The sequence below is a fragment of the Protopterus annectens genome, chromosome 9.part0 (assembly GCF_019279795.1).
Source record: "Protopterus annectens isolate FY-2018-M chromosome 9.part0, PAN1.0, whole genome shotgun sequence".
Lineage (NCBI taxonomy): Eukaryota > Metazoa > Chordata > Ceratodontiformes > Protopteridae > Protopterus > Protopterus annectens.
Window position 1 is genome coordinate 1304538807 of NC_056743.1, and position 22785 is coordinate 1304561591.

The 22785-nt window shown below is 39.5% G+C and overlaps 1 protein-coding gene across 2 annotated transcripts in view; it reads left to right on the forward strand.

Moving 5' to 3' along the window:
* LOC122812027 (cytosolic purine 5'-nucleotidase-like) overlaps window positions 1-22785 on the forward strand; it is a 563563-nt gene that overhangs the window by 497046 nt on the left and 43732 nt on the right. For both annotated transcript variants that reach the window (XM_044084264.1, XM_044084265.1), the window contains 2 exons: window positions 8380-8556; window positions 8893-8994. In XM_044084264.1, the coding sequence (XP_043940199.1) occupies window positions 8380-8556; window positions 8893-8994 (279 nt within the window). The remainder of the gene's footprint in view (window positions 1-8379; window positions 8557-8892; window positions 8995-22785) is intronic.

The window sequence follows — 22785 nt, forward strand, 5'->3', positions numbered from 1 at the left end:
AGGTAAAAAGAAGTGAGAGACAGAATGGCTATGAGACCTTAGTGGAGGGAGAGGAGGAGGCTGAAGGTAGTAAACTAAAGTACTTCCAATATATTGTTGTCAGAAAAAATACAAAGTAAAACAATTTATGATCAGTTTAGCTTTTCATAGTTTCATAGTTAGTTTCATAGTATAGTACTAGGCTATCTGCCCTGGGGCATTTGTAAGCCTAGCCATAGTGATGTGGCTTTTGCCACCCCATGAAATGGTACAAAAAATGTACAGAATAAATTTAGAATACTGTGCCTCTGTCTAGTAGTGACACAATGAAGGTCCCCTTATATAATAGAATTAGTTTACTGTGCCCCTGTCTAGCAGTGACCCAGATGTGACCCCTGGGGTAAACTTACGATCTCCCATCCACTCATCAAGATTTCTCTTGAAGAGAGTCAGTGAGGGGCTCTGCCTAATACGAACTGGGATCTTGTTCCAAAGCATGGGAAGCCTCTGGGTTATGAATCTATCCCTCCAGCATGTCCTATTCATACTTGTACCGAGGTTTAAGTCTTTAGCTCTCATGGTCCTGATGGATTTGGATTTTTTGAGGTGGAGCATGTCCATCAGATCCTGATTGGACATGGCCTTGTACATCAGGCAGAGATCACCTCTGAGCAGGCGATATGCTACTGAATAGGGCTGAAGTATCTTTAGTCTGGCAGAATAAGACATATGTTGGAGACCCTTGATCCTCTTGGTGAGGTACTTTTGTGGTCTCTCCAGCTGTTGCAAATGCCGGGTGAGGTACATACCAAATGGGGCATTGTACTCAATCATGGGTCTGATGAGGGAGGAGTATAGGGGTACAATGACATCCTTGGATCTGGATGTGAATCCCTTCATGATGAGGTGTGCAAGGTAGAATGTTTTTCTAACCACTTTGGCAACGTGGGTGTCAAATGAGAGGTCGCTGTCGACTTGGGTCCCTAGGTCTCTGATTACTTTTTCCATACTCAGTGGGTTGCTGTCGATGTGATAATTTGTGGGTACTTTGTTTTTCCCAAAGGGGATGACTATACATTTTTTGGCATTTAGTTTAAGGCCGTGACTCCGGCACCAGTTGTCCGTTTCTGTGAGGTCTTTTTGTAGGATGTATGTGTCCGCTGGTGTATCGACTATGGCGCCTAGTTTGCAGTCATCTGCGAACTTTGTCAGCCACAGCCCTCCCATGTTTGCTTTAACATCTGAGAAATAAATGCCGAACAAGAGGGGTCCTAGGATAGATCCCTGTGGGACACCACTTGTGACTGGCTTTGAGTCTGACATTGCTCCAGCGATTTTAACTTTATGGGTTCTGTCCTTTAGTCAGTTTGCAACCCATCTAGTGACATAAGGGTTTACGTTTAAGCTGTTGAGCTTATCTATGATGCCTGAGTGGGGTATTGTGTCAAAGGCCTTAGCCAAGTCCAGGTAGGCTGTATGGACTGCTTTGCCCTCATCAATAGCTGTAGTGACTGTTTTGAAAAAGTCAACCAGGTTCAAAAGGCAGGATCTGCCCTTTACAAAGCCGAACTGGGTGGGGTCAAGTGTCTGTAGGTCCCCTATGTCTCTGTTTATGAGTTCTATAATGATTCTTTCCATAGCTTTGCAGACCAGGATGGTTAAGCTTATGGGGCGGTAGTTTCCAGGGTCTGTAGAGGCACCCCCTTTGTGGAGTGGGACCACTGTTGCTGTACGCTAGTGTTCAGGTACATATCCCGAAGTAAGGCTAAGGTTAAATAGCATTTTTATGTGTGGGTTTAGCTCCTCTTGGAGTCCACGTAACATGCAACCTGGGATACCGTCAGGTCCCATTGATGCTGTGTTTTTAGCTTTGTTTAGGGCGGTTCTCACTTAGACATCTGAGATGACAGGGAGATTACATTCAGCTGGGATAAGTATTTCTTCTTTTGGGGGTGAGGGAGGGGAGAAATTTGCACTGAACCTGTCAGCCAGAATGTTGGCAATATCTGTGTGTTCAGTGTATTTTTTGTTGTTGTGAACCAACTCTGAGCATATCTGAGGGTTTCTGCCCAGGTTTCTAACATAGCTGAAGAAGGCTTTGTGGTTATCTTTAGTGTCCTTAGCGATTTTTCTCTCAAAGTTGGCCTTGGATGTTTTTATGAGAGAATGTAGTTTTCTGCTAATGTTGATCAGAGATGTCTTCCCTTCATGGGATTTTGCTCTGACGTGCAGTAGCTTCCTTCTTTGTTATACAATTTGTTAATGGCTGAGGTCCACCAAACAGGATGCTTGCCTTTGGTGGAGAGGGACTTGGATTTATTTGGGATTGCATGATCCATGCATTCTTGGAGATGTCCATAGAAAGCATTTGTGAAGGATTCAGCATTGTGGGATGTGGTATCCACTGGCACAGTGGGCTTAAAGGATACCATCTCAGTCTTAAGAAGAGTGAAGTCTGCTTTTGAGAAGTTTTTCACTGTGGTCTTTTGTGCTGGGGGTGGAGGTGGGATATGTATATCCAGGGTGATTAGTTTGTGGTCAGATCTCACTAGTGAGGGGTAAACTTCCGGTGTGGAGCATTTTGTCTCCATGTTTGTGATGATCAGGTCTAGTATATTATCTCCCCTAGTGGGAGAGGTGACTAGTTGTTCCATTGCATTTGAATTTATGAATTCCAGGAACCTTTGGGCTAGGGTACTAGGGCTAGAATAATGTACCCAATCTATGTTTGGGTAGTTGAAGTCTCCCAGTATGATGGTATTTTGTGATACATTCATATCCTCCAATGTCTTCAGGAAGGCTGAGTGGGGTTCTTGAGATTGGGAGGGTGGTCTGTAACATGCTACCAGTTGTATAGCAGTTTTGCCTATGGTTAGTTGCACCTGTATGGTCTCTGATGCTTCATGTGTTGCTACTAACCTGGAGGTGTGGGTGTCCTTGATGAATATGGACACTCCCCCCCCCTTTGTGGTTCGGCCCGGTTTTGGGGCGAAAAGCATGATACGAGGTATAGCCTGGTAGTGCTGGGGTGCTCTCAGGAGCCTTGAACCAGGTTTCAGTTACTGCACAGACGTCAATGTTCTCCATGCTGAGGAGTGCATCAAGTGCCTGCATCTTGAGATTTAGACTTCTGGCGTTGAGCAGAATTACCCTTAGTTTTTTTCCATTTTTGTTTTCTAAGGAGGTGGGTTTGTCTTTTGAGCCTTGCCTAAAAATGCACTATGGGGGTGGCAAGAGCCATAGCCAATATCCGGAAGCCCAGTGGTGACAGGTGTAAGCCATCCCTTGCTAAGCAGCGTGGCTTGTCCAACATGTCATCCCAGGCAGACAGACATTGGATCCCCTTAGAATGACACCAGTACTTGAGCCAATTATTAAAGCTGATCATCTTATCTTTGTATTGTGGTATCATTCTTGGTGAGGGCAAGATGCTGCTCAGGGTCAGGGTCATACCAGCCTGGGCTACATAATCGGAGAGCTCCTCTATGTCTCTTTTCATGTAGTCCAGTGAGGTACGTCTCAGGTCATTCACACCAGCATGGACAATGACAGAGTCACATTTGTACTTGCTTTGGAGTGACTTGAGTGCGTGTGTTATGTGACGGATCCTAGCTCCCGATAGACAGCTCACAGTCACCCTCTCCTTGTTCAGCCTGGTCAGCGGGACATCAGTGTGTCTGACTATAGAGTCACCTATTACTAGTGTATCAGGCATGGTGTTTGGCCTTAAGGGCTGTAATTGGTTGACACACTGATTTATTGAAGTATGTGTTTTGTTTTGAGGTGGTGGATTTTTGGATGTCTGCTTTGGGAGCCTCTGTTGTTTTGGTAAGTTTTTTATTAGAGCCTCCGAGTATTTGTGTTTTTATGTGTTTGGTTTGCAGTTGTGGTAGGTCTATGTGGGAATGGGATTGTTGTGTGTGTGGTTACCATCTCCTCCTGTCTGGTCATGCCAGCCCTGAGTTGAGAGAGTTCAGCCTCCAGTTTGGCTATATAGTTGCATCTCTCACATGTATTTGTGTTTGTTGGGAGGAGGAGAGGGTTGTCTGTGTACATGAGACAATTGTAGCATTGTCTCAAGATACCCAGATTGACCAGCTGAACTGGAGAGGATGCCAGTAATCTACCACTCGACATGCTAGAACAGTATAAGGGAGTGCTGTACCTATAAGGGAAGTGGATATTCACAGGGGTGGTAAGTAGATGTAGTGCTTTACTTAGTACGAGAGTGCTTACTTAGTAGAGAAGTATTGAGAACAAGTGCTAGGCTTATAATATAGTGAGTAGTCTGATTATACTAAGAGCAGAGCTTCCTTAAGGGAAAATTTGAAAAGCAGACCTGGCGGAGCCAGAATAAGGTTAACCTTGTTTAACCGGCGCTGCACTATGCGCACAACCGCGCAAAGCTGTGCAAACGCGGATTTTAAACAGTGAACTACAAAACAGCTAGAAATGGTCCAGAACAACCAATTACTACAGCTTCTTGTGCTGAGGTCACTTCCTACAGGGACAGGTAGGCTGCATTGATTTGATACAGAAGTGTCTAAGGTCCCTGAGTTTACATCTGCAATGTTGATAGAAAAGTGAAAATCAAACGATGTGTGTGTGTGTGTGTGTGTGTGTGTGTGTGTCTGAGAGTGAGACAGAGAGAGAGCAAGAGGAAATAAAAGCTAGTTCAGGTTATAAAGTATAAGGGTCTATAATAGAACATTGCCATTCATTAGCACTTGACAGATTTCACAGCAGCACTCAAAAAAAAAATCATTCAACTCAACATCCTGAGATATCTTCATTCTCATGGAATAATGGAGCATGGAGCATTAACACACATATGAATGAAGCAAATGATTTGCAGTGTCAGCTCCCATGGAAGCATAACACAGAGGGAGCAACTTAGATGAATTGTGCATGGAATATGTAAGGCAGTAACCCCTCATCCTTGACACCCTCACTTCAGACTTTTCTGAAATGTGAGTTTGATCAGGAGCCCTAAAGCAGTAAACAAAATGAATCTAATACTGTAATAAATGAGAAGAAATGATACCAGTCCACAAAGTTACTATAAAAGTGTGAAAGATGCGAGAAGAGTATTTTTTCCGATGAGGTAATCACAAAATATCTTTAGGTGAAGGTATATTATAGATAGCAAATATGGAGATGATCTGTTAAGGGATACTCCTTAGTTTCAGACTCTAGCTTTTCTTAGAAAACTTAAGGCAAAGGCAAGTAAATTAGAAAAGTTTCCATACATCTTCAAGTAGAAATGCCCATTAGCCACTCTCCTAGACTGATGCCTTAGAGACTAAACCAAGAATATCTTTACCTAAAGAGTTAAGCTTAAAAATAATTTGTGACCCATAATAGATTCTGAAGTAATCATTTAATGTATCATGAATGATTGGCAGCTACGTGCCACATGACTTTCAGAAAGAGCACACTAGCACTCCAAATGAGGTACTCTCTCAACTTTACCGCTTTAGCGCCTTCAAGCCCTACTTCATAAAAAAATTTACCTTAGAGTCAACACTCGGATAATACCTCACTCACACGCAAGCTCTTTGGAATGCTGGAACTTCAGCCTTTGTAAGCTCACAACTCAGAGTCTCTTCAAAGACATTTGTCACTCTCCAAACAAATGCTGTCAATTTTTTTTTCTCACAATGAATCCTAGATTGAAACTGTCACCAAACATGCCTAATTCAACTATAATGGAGATGTAGTTGGAGGAGAAATTGACTAATGTCATATGCAACTTCCAATCGCATCTCCAATGTAATTGAGCTAGGCACATATGGTGACAGCTTTAATCTAGGACTCGTGAGAAAAAGAAAATGCACCTTTCACTGAAAATGTAGGTTGAAATAAAAAATGTACAGTTTGGTGGTATATTTTTTTGTTTTCAATAAAAAACACTGCAGTGCATTTTTTCAACTCATCAACAGCTCAGTGAAAGTTTCACTGAAACAGTAAAAAAAAAAATGCAAGTTGAAACCGGAAAATGTTCCATTTTGGTGGTACATTTTTCCAATTTCAACAAAACTAAAGAACAGTAAGGTACATTTTCTTTTCCAGGGATCAACCGCTTTAAAAAGGGGGAGGCATGTGCCCCTGTGCCCATGCCTAAATCTGTCACTGAGGTGGGCCCATATAGAGATCCCTGTCACTAGCTTTATTGGGTCTAGTATATGAATACCTTCTAGTGTGAAAAATAAGCTGCTGCTCACCTTTATGACCCTCTGCTATAATTTTTAAAGATCAGTGCTACAATTTTTTATTCTTGGAGGCTGAGACAAATGGCAGTCGCTCTTGGAGTTAACTATGAATTGTTTAGGTAGTGTTGGTATTCCCTAACCTTCTTTGCTATCATTGCTGCATACAGATAAAATTTAATCCTCTGGGGAAGAATATCTTCAAATGAACTGAGTACTGCAGTTTGAACCTCGGTCTCTTTTCTCTTCAAAGTCTCAATGCTGGAATGACTATATTTATTTTTATTGTAGTTGCAGCAGAAAAGTCCTTATCTGCAAATATCTGCCTTCCCGATTCTTAGCCTACTTGCCATAGATTAAACAGTATATTCTGTTTCAACCACTAGGATTAAAACTTGACCAAGGTAGGTCTGGCATACTTTTAAGATTGCTCATTTGCTGGGATATAAACTTGAAGGGCTTTCTCCAGCAATACTTCTTGTTGTGGGATACCACTTCATTTCTGAAGGCTATCCCTCATAAAAGTCCCAGTTCTTTCTTTTAGACACTTCAGGGATACCTGTGAATTGCAGATTGTCCCTTCTGGATCTGTTTCCCATTTCTATTATCTTCTCTTGAAGTTTTTGCTTTAATTCCATGCCTGGAAGTCTTAATTTAGTGTCTCTTTCATCTTCTATTAATTTATGAATTGTGTTTGAGTGGGTTGTAAGCACATTTTCAATTTATGCTAATATGTTGGTAGCTTTTACATAATCCTCTCATGTGTCACTCATTATTTCCCTGTATGTTTAATCAATTTTATTATCTATTACCCCTGCAACCGTTGCTGGTTCACAGTCAATTGCTGGATTTTCTTAGTGCCTGCCATACAGTTCTCTGGAAACGTACTGTCTGTACCTTTTTTTAAACATGCTTTTTTTTTTTTACTTTTTTCACTTCTTTCCTTTGGACTGACATACAGCTACTTTTACTACTTCTTTTAAAGAAGTTTGTACTATACTGTAATGATAATTACTGGCAGATTTCCTTCATCTAACTGTCCTAGATGTATGAGCTGAGGAGGTCTGTCATGATAATAAAAATAGTTATAGGAACAAAGTCATAACTAGAGCATAGTAAAGGGGGTGACTGTCTGGCTGCAAGCTGTTAGGGGGCACAGCTATCAGTTGCCAGTGGGGCGCAAGGGCAGTACTGGCACTGGTGATGGTGCAAACGAGTGCTGAGACTGCATTCTCACTTGCAGTTAGGAGCTCAATGCGTTAGTAACTGTTGCTACAGTTGTAGCAAAGAGCTTATCTTTAACTGGCGTAAAATATCAAGCTCTGGATACATTTGATTGTAAATCTTGTGGGGCCGTTTATATTGTTGGTTGTGGGTGTATTCCACCTAAATATTATATAGGGCAAACTAAACGTCAGTTAAAGATAAGAATCATGGAACAAATGGGTGACATTACAAATGGCAGGATGGAAAGCCCAATTTCTGAGCATTTCAATAGTTCACATAATGGTGTGTTGGATTCTTTGTTCTTTTGCGCTTTGGCTAGGCCTGATACTTATAATACTGGGAATTTCTTACAGAAACTGTTAAAGTTGGAAAGCATGTTTATTTTAAATTTTGGTACATTAAAACCGAAAGGTTTACATTTGGAAATGAACCTGACTATTTGAGATCTCACTTTAGGTATTGGTACATACATAAAACTTCTCAGATTATGTGTTATTGTACACTAATGCTTTAATGTTTTTGTATAAGTAGTTTTCCTAACTATGTATTAATATTTATTAGTGTATGGTCCCTTTTATTCTGAAGCCTTGTGACTTATTTAAGTAATTGTCTTATTATTCAATTAATTAAGGATGAAATTTTTGTATAAAAGATGCATTAAATTGTGAAAAGGTTATTCCTTTGAAGGCTGTGTAAGCCGAGGTACCAGAATAAACCTGATTGCATCCAGCTCCTGTTTCTCTTTTTGGTGGTTTTCGTATCTACAAGGTTTTGGTTTTTTACATGTTAGAAAATACTAGACAGGTAAGAGAAGACTGGTTGTCAGTAAGAGGAACAGCTAGAACAGGACATTGACTGGCTGAGATATGCAATCTTTTCTTACATAAAAAGAGTGTTTTATGTTCCAGGTAGAGTGTGCAGTTAGCAGGCAGATACTAACATGGATTCTTTTCTTCATTTACAGAAACTTACTCATGACATGGACATGTGCTATGGGAAAATGGGCAGCTTACTCCGCTGTGGCTCGAGGCAGACACTTTTTGCCAATCAGTTAATGCGTTATGCTGATCTGTATGCTGCATCCTTCCTGAACTTGCTGTATTACCCCTTTAGCTACCTCTTCAGGGCACCACCAGTACTGGTATGTATAGCACTCATATAAAGGCCTTTTGTCACAATCATTAATCAGTTACATAACAATATTACAGCTTCCTTTTCATTTTTGAAGTCTGGAAGATATAAAAAAATGCACTGGACACATAAATCCATCATGTGCTAGTTAAAGCTTTGCCACGCTCTTTTATTCTTACCTGAATACTATTCTCTCTAGACACAAACAGCAATAGTAACATTGTTGGTTAAGTTGCACAGCATTATTTTTCTCAAAAACATGTACTGAATTGTGCTTTACTAATTAACATTGTGCAACCATTTTCTGAACTCTCACTCTGCTGTTTCTTTACTCTCTCCTTCACAGATGCCACATGAATCAACTGTAGAGCACATCCCCAAGGACACAGATGAGTCACAATTATTCTTAGCCAATCATATAAGTTGTCTTTCCATCTCCTCTCCACAGGTGAGTGCACTGGATACAGAGCACCTTGAAGTTGCCAGTGCTTTGCTCTATTCCTTAGTTTAATTTTAATTCATTTTACAGACATCTATACCAGACTTTTGTACAGCAGGACTATGGTTATGTTTATATATGTTTTGAAGAGTTGAATACATAACTGTTGAAGTGACACCTTGACCCAATGTAAAAAATTAGAAAAAGGGGGTGACGGATGAATTCATTTACATACTTGGGTAAGAAACTAACTTTCAGAAAAAAATAAGATATGCTGGTGATCAGTGGGTCAGTATATTTTGTAGGACAGGTCTTGTAGAAGATTCTACATTATAAATTTACAGTCTCTGGTATCATAATGTAATTTGAGTCCTTTAGCAGTTGTTTTGATTGAAACTGTTCATAACCAAACTTTCTATATTATCTACAACCAGATACCAGGTTTCAGAGTTGATTTGAAGGCTGTGAGGGTCATATGGGTAGCCAACATCAATTTGAGGTGGACATGTTTTCCCTGTGAAGTAAGAAGTACAGGCCTTACACTTTCTATTCCTGGAGATGGGCTTTGGTAACATAATTGGAAAAGTCTGCAGTGAGTGTCTGTTCTGGAACCAGAGGCATGAAAGGCAGTCCATTGTGAACAGCAACCTCTTGTCAACAACAGAATTCTTTCAAAAGGGTTGATATCAATAGAAAAACATCCTGTAGAAGATAATAACCCTGATTCCAAGGGCTAAGAGCACATCATGTAACTTTGTTGTGTGTCATCTGGAATTGGAAACCATGATTACAGATGACACGTAATCTAAGCCCTTGAGGAAATATTCACTCAGTCAGTTTTTTTTTCTGTTGGGAATATGCAGGAAGATGTCCATTAGTTGCACCCTATCCTGACTTAAAGTTATCATAGTTTGGTATTTAGGATGGCTCCTAGAAATCTTTTGATATGAGAGAAGAGCAGATTTGATTTTTAAAAATAGAGTAAGATACCCACACTTTGGAAACATTGTAGAGTTTCTTAAACTGCAAGGTGTAAACTGTAAAGTGACTCAGCCTTAATCAGGAAGACATTCAGACAAGGGTAAATGCAAAGTCCTTTAAGTAAGACAGGAGCAAATACAAGAGTCAGGCATTTGTTAAACACTCATTGAAGAATAGGAAGACCAGATGTGACATGTTAAGAGGTAAATTGTAAATTAGAGCCCTGTACAGTCACCCTAAGAAGCTGCCTATCAGTTTTGTGAATGAGAACATGTAGGTATGCCCCATGCATGTCCACAGTCACCTTAAATGTGTTTTGTGTTGTCAATTTGAAATGTTTGTGTTGATAAAAAAGTGTTCATGTCTGCAAAGTCCAAGACCAATCTCCAAAAACATTCCTTTCCTTGGCACTAGGATGTATATTTAATAAAATATCTTTCTTTCCTGTGCCAAAGTTACTGGTTGTTCTGCCTGATTTTCTAGCAGCCAGTGATTTAAATGTAATGTCAAGTGTTTATAACCTCTGGAGGCATTTGCACATGACACATTTTCTGTTGTTCTCTAATACCACTGAGCTGAAAAAGGATGCATTTTCATCCCATGGGATACAGCTAATGGGCAGGCTGAGGGGGAGAAGGACAGGAATGTGGGCAGGAGGCAGTCACTGTCTACTGTTGCATAGTATATTCATTTGGGACAGTCCTTGTACTGCTGTTGCTGTTAGTGTTTTGACTGCCAGGTCCAATGTTTCTTTTGATACACTTTTTTATATTTCTGTTGTCTGATTTCTTTATAAAAGTAATGTTAAGACATGGTTAGAAAAACTGTTGGAATATTTCCATATAGGAAAGGTAATATCTTCTTTACACTTTCTATAGATCTGCTATTTTATTGCAAGTATTTCAGTACTTTTAGAAAAGAAAGGAGAACCCAACAGAAATGCCTGATTTAAAAGAGCATCTAAGTAGCTGTCAAATAATTTCATTAGGGAAAGATTAGGCTCTGAGACATACTTATATTTTACCTCCAGACTTGGGTGCTGCAGCTCTAGAATTAGCATCAGCTATGTCATATCCACAGTTTATAGCATGTGAACCTACATTTTCAGCTGTATGCACTAGTTCAAATCTCTTATCAGTAAAACAAGCATCAGAAATGATTTGAGCTGGACTATCTCTGGTACTGTACCACATAGGTCTGCTACTTAATAGCCCTAGTAGCTGCAAATTTCTATTTTTAGTTCCCTCCTGCTGTCACCTGCAGTGACCTGGCTCCCTTTCTCAATCTCGCTAGTCATGAATTCTCACCAGTGTTTCATCAACGTCTACCTGTGCAGTGGGAAGCTCATCATGGTAATCATGGAACAGATAAGAGAAAAATAGTGCATCCCAGTATGACAACTTGCTATTGACAGAGAGAGAGAGAGAGAGAGAGAGAGAGAGGCTTTTTATTAATCTCCAGCTCATTCTGCTCACCCACCCGCACAGGGCATCAATTCAGTATACATGCTTGTGCATCCACAAACCCATTCCTACACTGCTGTTGATTCACCTGCATTCCTCAGGTTAGTTATCTTACTTGATCAAAGACCCTTCCCAACCTCCACTGTGAGCTGCAGACCAGCACAAAAACAAAAAAAAAAGCTATGGCACCTGTCCCATTAATACAGTCCAGGGCACTGTTATCTCTCTTTTTTTCTGTGTCACTGGGCTATCGAGGGAAGTGTATACTTTTCAGTCCTAACCTCGATCCTACTGTCTCAGTCACCTGAGAAAGTATTAATAGTCTTTTTAGAATAATTTTAAGTAGGAGAGTACCTGGTAGATGTAGTATGGACATGGGGCATTGGGGACTAGGGCCAGTAACAATGACATCGGAGGAGACCAAAAAAATGTACATCCTTAAAAGATGGAATTATAGATAGCACATATAATGACATAGCTGCACTGAACATCAAAAACTCAGCATACCTTTACTTAGATGATATAGCCTGGTTAAAATGATTATTCATTAAGTTTAGTGTCTCATCAAGAATAACATTCCCTGGGGAGTGTCAGATGTCAGGGAATCCTCATCTCCAGATTCAGCACCTAGATCAAAGTGGGCAGCAGTATGGTTTGTATAAACCAGGGGTTCTTTGTACTGCTCAGAACTTGAAGACAGAGATGGCAAAAATGATGACATGACCTTTCCTGTGGGGTGGGGTAGTCACTTTGGTACATGGCTTGGAAGGTTTTGCTGAAGCCTGAGTAATATTCTGTAACAAGGCAAAACATTCTAGTCAAGCTGTATTCTATGAAAGCTAAGGAGAAACCTTAAGACACTCAGATGACTGACATTCAATACCCAAACATCCCCACCCAGGTGTCCAAGTGTCTGCCACCCATTCCCATTGTGTTAATGATGGTCGTGGAACAAGCATGTCCCAAAGATCATACAGTTTTCTGGCATCCCATCCACAACACTTGCAAAATCACAAAACAGTGGAGCAATAGAAAAGTACAGTTGTGTAAGTCCTACTTACCTGTAACAGTAGACGTTTGATTCTCACACTGCCTCAGTGGCATATGGGTTCTGTGACTGCACAATCCAAAACTGGGATCTTTCAAGAGCTCAGAATCCCCTCCTTTGACTCTCTGTGACAGGGCAATGACTACACCTCTCTCACCAGGGTAAGACTACCTCTGTCACAAAAAGTCAGTTATTCTGGCTTTTAGTGCTAAGTAGGCTGAACCAAGCAGGACCATAAGCAAGAATTCCCTAAAACCAACCATACCAACACAAATAACCAAAGCCAATCAACAATGCAACAAGGTTGGATACCACTGAACTATATACAAAATAAGAGGGATGGTGGATGGGTGCTACCATGAAGACAGGATGAAATTTGAATGCTGTTATAGGTAAGTAGGGCTTATGCAAATGTACTATGTTCATCTTTCACACTACCTCAGTGGCATATGGGTAGATTCCCAAAGCTTACCCTGCCTGGGAGGAGGAAGGATAAATATCCATGAGCCCCTGTAGAATGTTCCTCACAAAGCCTGCTCTAGAACTTCAGAAAGAATCCAGTTTGTAGTGCTTTGTAAACATATGAACAGAGGACCAGGTTGCTGCATTCCTTTCCAATACGTCACCAATGAGGACATGTCTCTGTTGGGATAAGTCTTAACCTTGCATGGAATAGATTTACCATGATAGGAGTAACAAAAACAATGGCAGATGACAGCCAATGACAGTTGTTTTCTTAGAGAACAGTTGACCTTTCTTTGACCCAGAATAGAAAATAGACAGCTGTTTAGCTTTCCTGAAGGGATTAGTTCTGTCAAGGTAGTACCTGAGCTTCCTGTGTACATCCAAGGTATGCAGAATCTTATTCCTGTTATGTTTTGGTTCCAGAAAGAAAACTGGAAAATTGATGGCTTAATTCAGGGTAAATTCAGAAACAGCTTTTGGCATGAAAGAAGGATTAGTGCTTAAAACAACAATCAGATACGATAGACCCATCATGAGAACTTGCTGCTCAGACACTCACCTTGCAGATGTCAGAGCAGTAAGCAAAACAGTTTTACCAGAGAGGACTGAGATGAGCCCCAATTTAGCCTGAAAGGTGGGTTCAAAAGGAGATAAAGTCAATTTTTCAAGACGAAAGTTGAGATCCCAAGAAGGAGAAATTTGCTTTTGAGGGGTTACAAGCGCAACACTCCTTTCATAAACTGTTTGATTTCAAAAAGAGACAAAAAAGAGGGATCCATAAACAGACAAGTTGTTTTGGCCGCAAGATGCATTTTGATAGATGCATAAGATAAGCCATCATTGAGTAGCTCACACCAGTATTTCAAAACCAGACAGGTTGTATGTCGACACCAAGAATATTTAAGGTCTGAATTCCTATTAATATTTCTTTGATGTTTATGTGCTTTATAGCATCCAAAGACTACTATTTTCCTTACACTGGAACTCCTCTGAACACAGTTCCCCATGCAAAATCTGATGAGTCCACCTGGATTGATTGAACTGGGATTTGGAGGAAGAAGGATAGGTGTGGACTGAGAGACATCTAATTCCTCCACTACTGTAACTCTCAAAATAATTCAGCAATGGCACCTGGAACTCAAGGGAAGCAGGTGCTGGTCCAACAGTTTTGTAAGTCCTACTGAATCTTTCTCATGTGGAGCCTAGTCTGTGGTGTCATGAGGATCACTGATGACCAGAGGCCTAGAATTTTGAGAAACTCTCTTCTAGAGGCAGCTTCTTGAAGAGAGGAATCTCTGAAAATGTTCTGAACAGTCAGGAGTATGTCTTCTGATTGAAAGGTCATACTATTTTGTGTCCATCATATACCCAGGAAGACAATTTGTTGTGAGGGTGTGAGACAGGACTTTTGTAGGTCCAACTTGAAGCTGTGAACAATTTGAATGTGAAGATAAGCTTCCTTCAGATGTAAAGTCGCCATGAAACATTTGTCCAGAAGAAGGGGTAGGACCGTGTGCATTGTGAGTATTTAGAATTTTAGTTCTTTCAGAAAGGTATTTAGGTATGACAAATCTAATACTGGTCTCCACAATAACTCCATTTTGGGTACCAAAAGGATTCTGTTGTAAAATCCTTTTTTCTTTTTGTGGTTCAGGTAGTAGTTCTATAACCCCTGATTGCAAATTGTGAAGGAGTAACAAGAGAGAGAGAGAGAGAAAACAGATGCGTCTAGTCTGGTGAGTGCAGGGGATTTCCCTGAAAGGAGGAGGGTTTTCTCTACACTGCTAGGAATATCCTCACTGAATTATTCTCAGCACCCACTTGTCTGAGACTGTTTGTGGCCAGGCTGCCAGGTTGAGCAAAAGCCTGGGGGAAAGGGAAAGGGGACAAGGGTCAGGATGCCTTGAGTCTTGGTATATTCATTCTTCAGCAGGGAAATTACCTTTTTGGGAAATAAACCCCTTTTATTTGATTTGGAAGCATTATCTTCCTGCCTTTTCATCTTGGCACCAACTCTTGTTAGGCTGGGATCTTTGTGCTGCCCTTTAAAGTTGGATGCTTTATTAGGGGAGAACATGGGAATATGGAACATTCTAAATACCCCTTGCATCAGTTTACCTTTATCATGCCATTGTTTGAAAATATGGGTAGCAGAATGACCAAAAGAAAATTCAGAACTTAAAGCAGCATTCAAAATCTCAATTGTTTTAAATCCTTAGAAAAATTCAGGTTATATAACCAAGCATATCTTCTCAAAACAACAGAAGCTGCATTTCTAGAAATAGTGTCCACATCTTCCAAGGCACTCCTCAAAGATTGGTTTGAAGCCTGAGTCAAATTACAAACAGTCCTATTCATATAAGACTTCTGTTCAGATGACAAAAATTCAGTAAATTTATCTAAACTGTAAGCACATTGCAAAATACATTTCCACCTGAAGGCCTAATAATTTAAAATTCTGAAGGCTAAATTACTAGACTGAGCCAACTATTTTCTCTGAGATTCTACTCACTTGCCAATTTTGTCCGGTGGTGAAGGATAGAAGAAGCCAAGGCTCTCTTGTTAGAGTTGGCAGGTAGACAAATCACAGCTGTGTCAGTTGACAGTAGAGCAAATAGAGTTATGGGAGCAGAGTGCACCTTGTATTACCTCAAAGCCTTTTTGGGAACTGGTTCAGTAGGGGATTGACGTACAATTTTATAGACATCTTGTAAATCAGGTAACAGAGGAGGAACAGTCAAAACATTTGGACTCTCATCCTTAATAAATTCAAAAAAGAAGAAGATCCTTAATAAATTCTAAACTCTGCCAATCTCTGCAATAGCTCCAGAATGCTTACTGTCAAATATATCTCTAAACCTAGCTAGACTCTGTGAAAAGGTGAATACTTGTTTAGGTTTTTCAACCTGCTCAGCAAAAGTGAAATTCAGTCAGGATTATCTTCAGATTACCTTTCACTGATATTATTCCTTTTTTATGAAATACTGAAGAATGTTAGCAAATAAATGTGCTTGTGGTAGGCAAAAGGTTCATGAAAGCCTACACCAATTGTACACAATCTGTACTTAAGAACATCCCTACCACATTTTTTATGCTGTCTATTCACTTAGAAAGATTATACTAAGTGTCCACATAGTCTACACTTTGTGGTAAACTTTATAAATACTTAAAGCGGCAAGAAAATCAGTAAGAAAACTAAAATTAGGAGAAAGAAGGTGGGAGTTATACTTGTGTTGTCTATTTGCTCAGAAAGGTGTACATGTAGTGTAGGCGTTAATTAATCTGGTCCAATGTTTATTCTGTATCATCTCTGATCACAGCACTGAAGACTGAGTACTGAGCAAACTTTAATTTCTGGCAGTAATTATAAGCTTATGATAATTAATTTGGATATTATGGAAAAGACTGAAGTCCTTAGAGGCAGAAAAAATATAAAAAAATTCATTAAACAACTAGAGTCTGAAAGCCGAGAAATGAGAGAGATTATTTACAAGAAACTCAAACTAATAAGAAAGTTTTTTTCAAAGGTGGGCCCACTTATTCAGATCACGCCCCAAAACAGGTATATGAAGTTAGTCTTAAAAGTGCCTTTGGAGCCTTCATCATCAGTGCCATTAAAATGTGCAATTAAAAAGATACAATCATCATTACCTTAGGTACTGATTTTGGATCGTATTAGAAGTGAAGGAAATTGGAGATGCACATATTAGTTACAGGTGAGTATATTTTTACATATTTCAAAGGCTACCAGTATGGCATACCTCTTAACCTCTTAGCTGAAAAAATCTGGACAAAGCCTAAAATAATGGGGAGAACAAAGACCCAAAATAGGGATACAGTTTAAATATTGCTCTTATACTAAACTTAGAAAGTTGCCAGAATAACAGGATTTATGTTAGCATGCATTTTTTCTGAGGGATATGAAGTCTGAAACTCAAATGTATGTCATTATTTAATGATTTCATTCCTTAGTGATTTGCCCAAAACCCCCAAAAGTTTTATGAGGAACAGACATAAAATATGAGGCAAAAATATGGACATCCTGCAAAAGTCTGGACAGCTAAGAGGTGTGTAGTGCTGCTGTAAAAAAAGGCTGCTTCTCCATCTCTAGTGTGTCTTTCATAGGCTATAAAGACTGGCAAAGAAGATGGGACCTTTGGTACTGGTTCAAAAGCAAGGGCCAACATTTTTCCCTTTTGCTAAGTGGTGAACATACAGATTTAGACTGGATCAAAGAAAAGCTTCAGTACCAATGAAAGACAAGGATTAGGGCCTAAAAGAAATAAAACCTTTTTTCCTGCTTGCTCTGATAAAGCTGATTATTTTAACCATACACATTAATACTTTCCTCATTTTATAGAATCAGCTCATCAAGATTCCTCGTTACACGCATCTAAATTTTGTGTTCAAGATACAAACTTTAATGAAACAATTAATAATATGGGAAAGTATTTAAACTGGCCTGTAAAAGAAAAATATGCTTCATCCTCTTTTCATCAGTCTCCAGGCAAAAATGACAAACTACAGTTATTTTTTATTTTTATTATTTATTTAACATTTGTTGACCGGGAAAGTCCGACTAGGTTCCACAGATCCTGTTTTCAGCGGAGGCCCGGGGAGAAATGCTCCAGAAGCATGTCTTTAGAATGTGGGAGGAAACCGGAGTACCCGGAGGAAACCCACGCGAACACAGGGAGAACATGCAAACTCCACACAGAAGGCACCCCAGCCGAGAATCGAACCAGAGAACCTCTTGCTGTGAGGTGACAGCATTAACCGCTGCACCACTGCTCTGCCCGCAAACAACAAGAATTACTTTCCTTTTTCCTTAATCCTGGGATACTTACAAACATGTTAATCATTATATACATATATTTCTTTGTGTGTATTTACTAATATATTCATAAAAGTTGATAATGTTGATAAAGTGGATATATCTGTATTTTCTAAATTAGAGAATTTTACATTAACAGCCATGTGTACCTACATTATGGATAGCTGAAGACATCATATTATAATGTAACAAAGGCTCCTTACCTCTCTTTTACACAAGAAAACAAAGGTAATTTAGAAGGCTTGAGTCAAGCCTGGTATTCCACCTGTGACCCAGAGTGTGACAGGACTAACAAGAAACAGAATAAAAATGATTAGTCCAAATAAAATCACTTTAGCTATTAGATCTAGGAGACTAGAAGGGAATAAAAATTACTTGTTGAAGTTTCAGGCACTTTATTCAGTTAAGTAGGAAAATAGACGACTGTTCTTGTTCTAATAAGAACATGAACAAGGTGTCTTTATTCCTCCCACAGGGAGGGTAATAGAGAATCAGTCTCCTAGTTCTGCTAGCTAAAGTGATTTTATCGGGACTAATCTTTTGTACTCTGTTTCTCTTTTATAAAAGGGTTACAGATATGATCTCCCTTTAACAACAAAGTTGTTTTATTGAAAACATAGCTGGTTCATATCTGTGTTTGCTATGAGCACTATAAGATACATTTCAATGAAAGTACAGATCTATTGGTGTTACCTTCTTTTTTATTTGCAGGTGCCATGTCATACCTTGTATCTTACCTGATTAAAATTGAAGGCTGTTGAGAAACTTTTAAGATGGCAACGTGGTGTTAAGATGTGACCTTTGCTTGTGCTCCCTTCCAGACCTTAAAAGCTTGAAATTTACCTGCTGATTGTCACTATAGAACTCAAAAATCTTTTTCACAAGGTAATAGATGCCATATAACTTCTTTTTATGGTCAAGAAATAAGAAATCTTCCAAAAAATGAAATAATCTACCTCTGCAAAATGGCAGAGATGATAGTGCAAGAGAGTATTAATGGGGACCATGTGTAACACCAGGAAGTTTCTCTACACACTGTCTTTCAGGAAATGAAGGAGTCTCTGAATATATCAATAAAAATGAAGAAAATATGCAGATGTCCACCATACTCGGTGATCATTCTGATTCCATCATGCAGTTGGGAGAGGAAAGCATGGCACTAAAGGGTGACCTCCGATGCAAGACTGGATTATGTGAAGGCTCAATTAGTTCATTATGAAGACAGAGCCGGATGTGTTCTGGAATGGCTTGAAAGAACAGTGTGTGTGTGATTAGTAAAGGATATGTTACATCAGCTACTCACTGATGTGAACACTGGTGCTAGAAATAGAGAGGGGACACCAAACACATCTGAGTCCACAACCAGTGAACAATGGGCATCCCAGATCACTTATTGTATGATCTGAGATGTTTGCCTCAATGGAAAGGATACTGGCCATCCTATGGAAACCAAGTAGTAAGTTGTCCTAGACAGAGAAATGGATATTTGTGGGACAGGACTATTCACAGATAACCAGGAAAAAGAGAGTAGACTTCCTCATGATTAGCAGTGCCGGGTGGCCAGTGTAAGACAAAGGTTGCTGTAATCAGCAAGAATGTGTATACTTTTCCCCCTGGTAACACCACAACCTATATAGATGCAAAAGTAAACTGAAATGTCATTAAAAAACATGTGACCAAAGAAATATTGGGCTCTAGCAAGGTGGCTACACAATCCCTAAAGGATGGAACTATATCTTCAGACGGGTCTATGACAATATGAATTTTGAGTTTCTGAAAACTCGAGCTTCTGATAAGAACCCCTTCAGAGAGTCCCAGTCAATGAGGCACCAGAAGGATGGAGTTTATTTCCACTCTTCAAGCAGTAATCAGTGTTAAAAGAAGGAATTGAACTGATTTGAGAAAACAGGCAGGCTAAACTAACCAACAGATAGAAGAGTATTGCTTCTAAAAATATACTGTTAACTTTGACATTGTGCATACTGAAAACAGTGGCAGCATAAAAGAAAATTGTACCTCATGTCCAATACTCTTATCTGACTATAAGATCAGTCCATGTGGAACACTAGCTTTACAGCCATAAGGGTTAATGGAAGCCAAATCTGGTGGAATCCTTTCTACTCTGCCACTCAATGCAAACAAAGAAGGAATTTCAAAGTAATCTATAAGACACCTCAGTAAACACTAATATCCTAGGAGAATTCCCCTAACCAAGCAAATAATGAGATAATCAGAAACTGGAAGCTAGGAGGTGGGCGTTCAGCTCAATATCTTTGTAACGTAATTGAACCAAGCACCCAGGCAGATGGTTTGTAGAGATATCAAATGCATTTGACATGGAGAAATACAGGTTCCTACCTTGGGAAATGCAATAGAATTCTGCATATTTCTACACTGTTTAAGGAAATCTATTGATTTCCAACTAGATAAGGTCAGGAAAAGAATTGTATGGATTTGGGGAGGTCAGACTTTAATAACTGAATGTAAAGCTGTAAAAGAGTATCCACTATATTAATTATGTTTCAGCTTCTATGTCTCGAGTAGGAATAGAGCAGGAACCAAGTATTTAATAAGCATGGAAAAGAAGCAAGGGAGCACAGGAGCTAGTGGGGGAAGGGTCAGGCTATAGCAATCCCAAACCATTGGTCAGAAAAAATAACTTTGTGGTGTGGTCTCTGGTATTATGGAATACCAATAGCTTAACAATACAGTGAAGCGAAGCAGGATATTTACAGTAATATATACGCAAACTGTAGGGGTGCTACAGGAAATACATTTAGAGTGCCTGGAACATTATAAGCTGCAAAGCATAGGTTATCATCCTATCCAGGGGGAAAGAGAAGGAGAGCCATTTTACTATCTTCCCAGTCCTTCTGCTTTAATACTGAAAATCAACTTGCAGATGATAGGGTTAGATATGTAGCCATGAAAGGGCTTTACATCTGAGAAAAGTTGTCATTAATAAATATATACCCTCCTGCAAGAGCAAAAATAGTAGAAATAAGAGATATTCTGGCAAATATGGTGGCATTTGCTGAGGCCACAGTGATCTTTACGGGAGACTGGAACACTGTTTTGGCTTTGTACGAGGTTTCAGGGGGCCCTAGAAAATGGAAGGTGGCACCCCAGGTGAAATTTCTGAAAGTACATTAAACATGTCAGGGTGGGTAGGCACGAGGAGAAAACTCACAGGATCTGGGGTTCACCTTTTACTCAGCTACATACAAACAATGGTCCAGGATGAATAAGATTTTTTATAATGAAATAAAAAAAGCATCTTGTTGACATTCACACTGGCCTATATGCTTTTCAGACAATGCCTTGATGGCAGTTTAGTTTAAATATGAAGTACTGGGCTCATCGGATAAACACTGGAGATTCCCAGTATACTTCCTTGAAAATATACATTTTAAGGAATGGTTGACAGAATCAATGAAGGAGATGATGTCAGGCATATGAGAAATAAACCCCCAAAGCTTGGATAGATATAAAAAAACAGCTTAGAGAAACTGTCACAAAATTTACAAAGCTGTTCAGAGGAAAGAAAAAGAGAGGCACTAGCAGACTATAAGACAGCCACGGGAGGTGCAGTTACTAAACGGACTCCACATAGAAGTAGAGGTGAATAAAATAAGGGAGTTGAGAGCTAAGTTGCAAAAATTTGTGTGCAAAAATTGTTATTGTATAGGCGTGCAATGAATGATATATATTTTATAAACATTACATGGGCACTGAAATAATTTGCAGTATGCCTAAGATAAACAGTGGAAAGAATGGTAACCAGGTTAAGAGACACTAGTGAATGTATATGGCAGGGTATGCTACATGGGATATTAAAAGTGTTCAGAGATTTTTATAGTGACCTTTATTCCCTCCCTCTAGAGGAACAAAACCATGAGGAATCAACAAGGAAATATCAAGATGTCCTAGTCCTGCCAAAAGTGGGAAAACACCTGACGCAAGACATGGTAAAAGCTATTACAAAAGAGGAACTATTGGAGGCCTTATCAAGCCAAGTTGGAGAAGTCACCAGGACCTGATGGCATTCCTGCCAAAGTTAGGTAATTAGTGTTGAATGAGTTAGAGGACTCCTAACTAGATATACTGAATCAGATTTTGAGGGGCAGGAACTCAACTCTAGGAAGAAAGCAGTTTTGACTGCAATATTGAAGAAAGGTAGAAACCCTTCTTCCCAGAATCTTATCACCCAATATCAACACTTAATCATGACTACGAGATGTTTATGGCCAAGAGAATGTGATGACAATTCCCCCCAACTGATACAAGGGAAAAAGTGCAGATTCACTCTAGGTAGAGGTACTGCAGATAATACCCTTAGAACAAGAATGATGCTGAAATAGGCAAATGAGGCCCAGACAAACCTATTGATTCTAAGCCTTGACACTGAAAAAGCATTTGATAAAGTACACTGGGGTTATCTTTAATTGGCACTAAGTAAAATGGTTTTCTGGCTCAAAGCATTAACCTCCTCCAACGAATACATGTAGATTCCTCTGGCATGGTGAAAATATTGGCAGGCCTGTCCCCAACCTTTCAGTTATACAGGCATACAAGTCAGGGATGACGTCTACCCCCCATTCTTATTTGCACTATATTTGCAATTATTGGCATAGGATGCGAGACAGTCCTCTGTAAAGGGAAATAGGTTGGGGAGTCATGAGCTAAGATTGTCCTTTTTTTACAAACAACATTCTAATGATTCTATCATACCCAAACAGGGACCTTGCAGGGGTATTCAACAAGTTGTAGACATTTGGGGTACTATATGGATACAATATTAATATAAATAACACAAAAGCAATCTCATTAAACCTGAACTATCTCCCAGGTATTTTATGAGAATTCATGTTTTTGGAGACTGGGAAGAAAATGAAATATCTGGGTGTAAGGGTGGGGGAAATTGGTGGAAAAAAATCTGATGACCACACAAAGGTATTTGGAAAAACTAGGAATCACATTGGAAAACAGAAAGGGTTATCACTGAACCT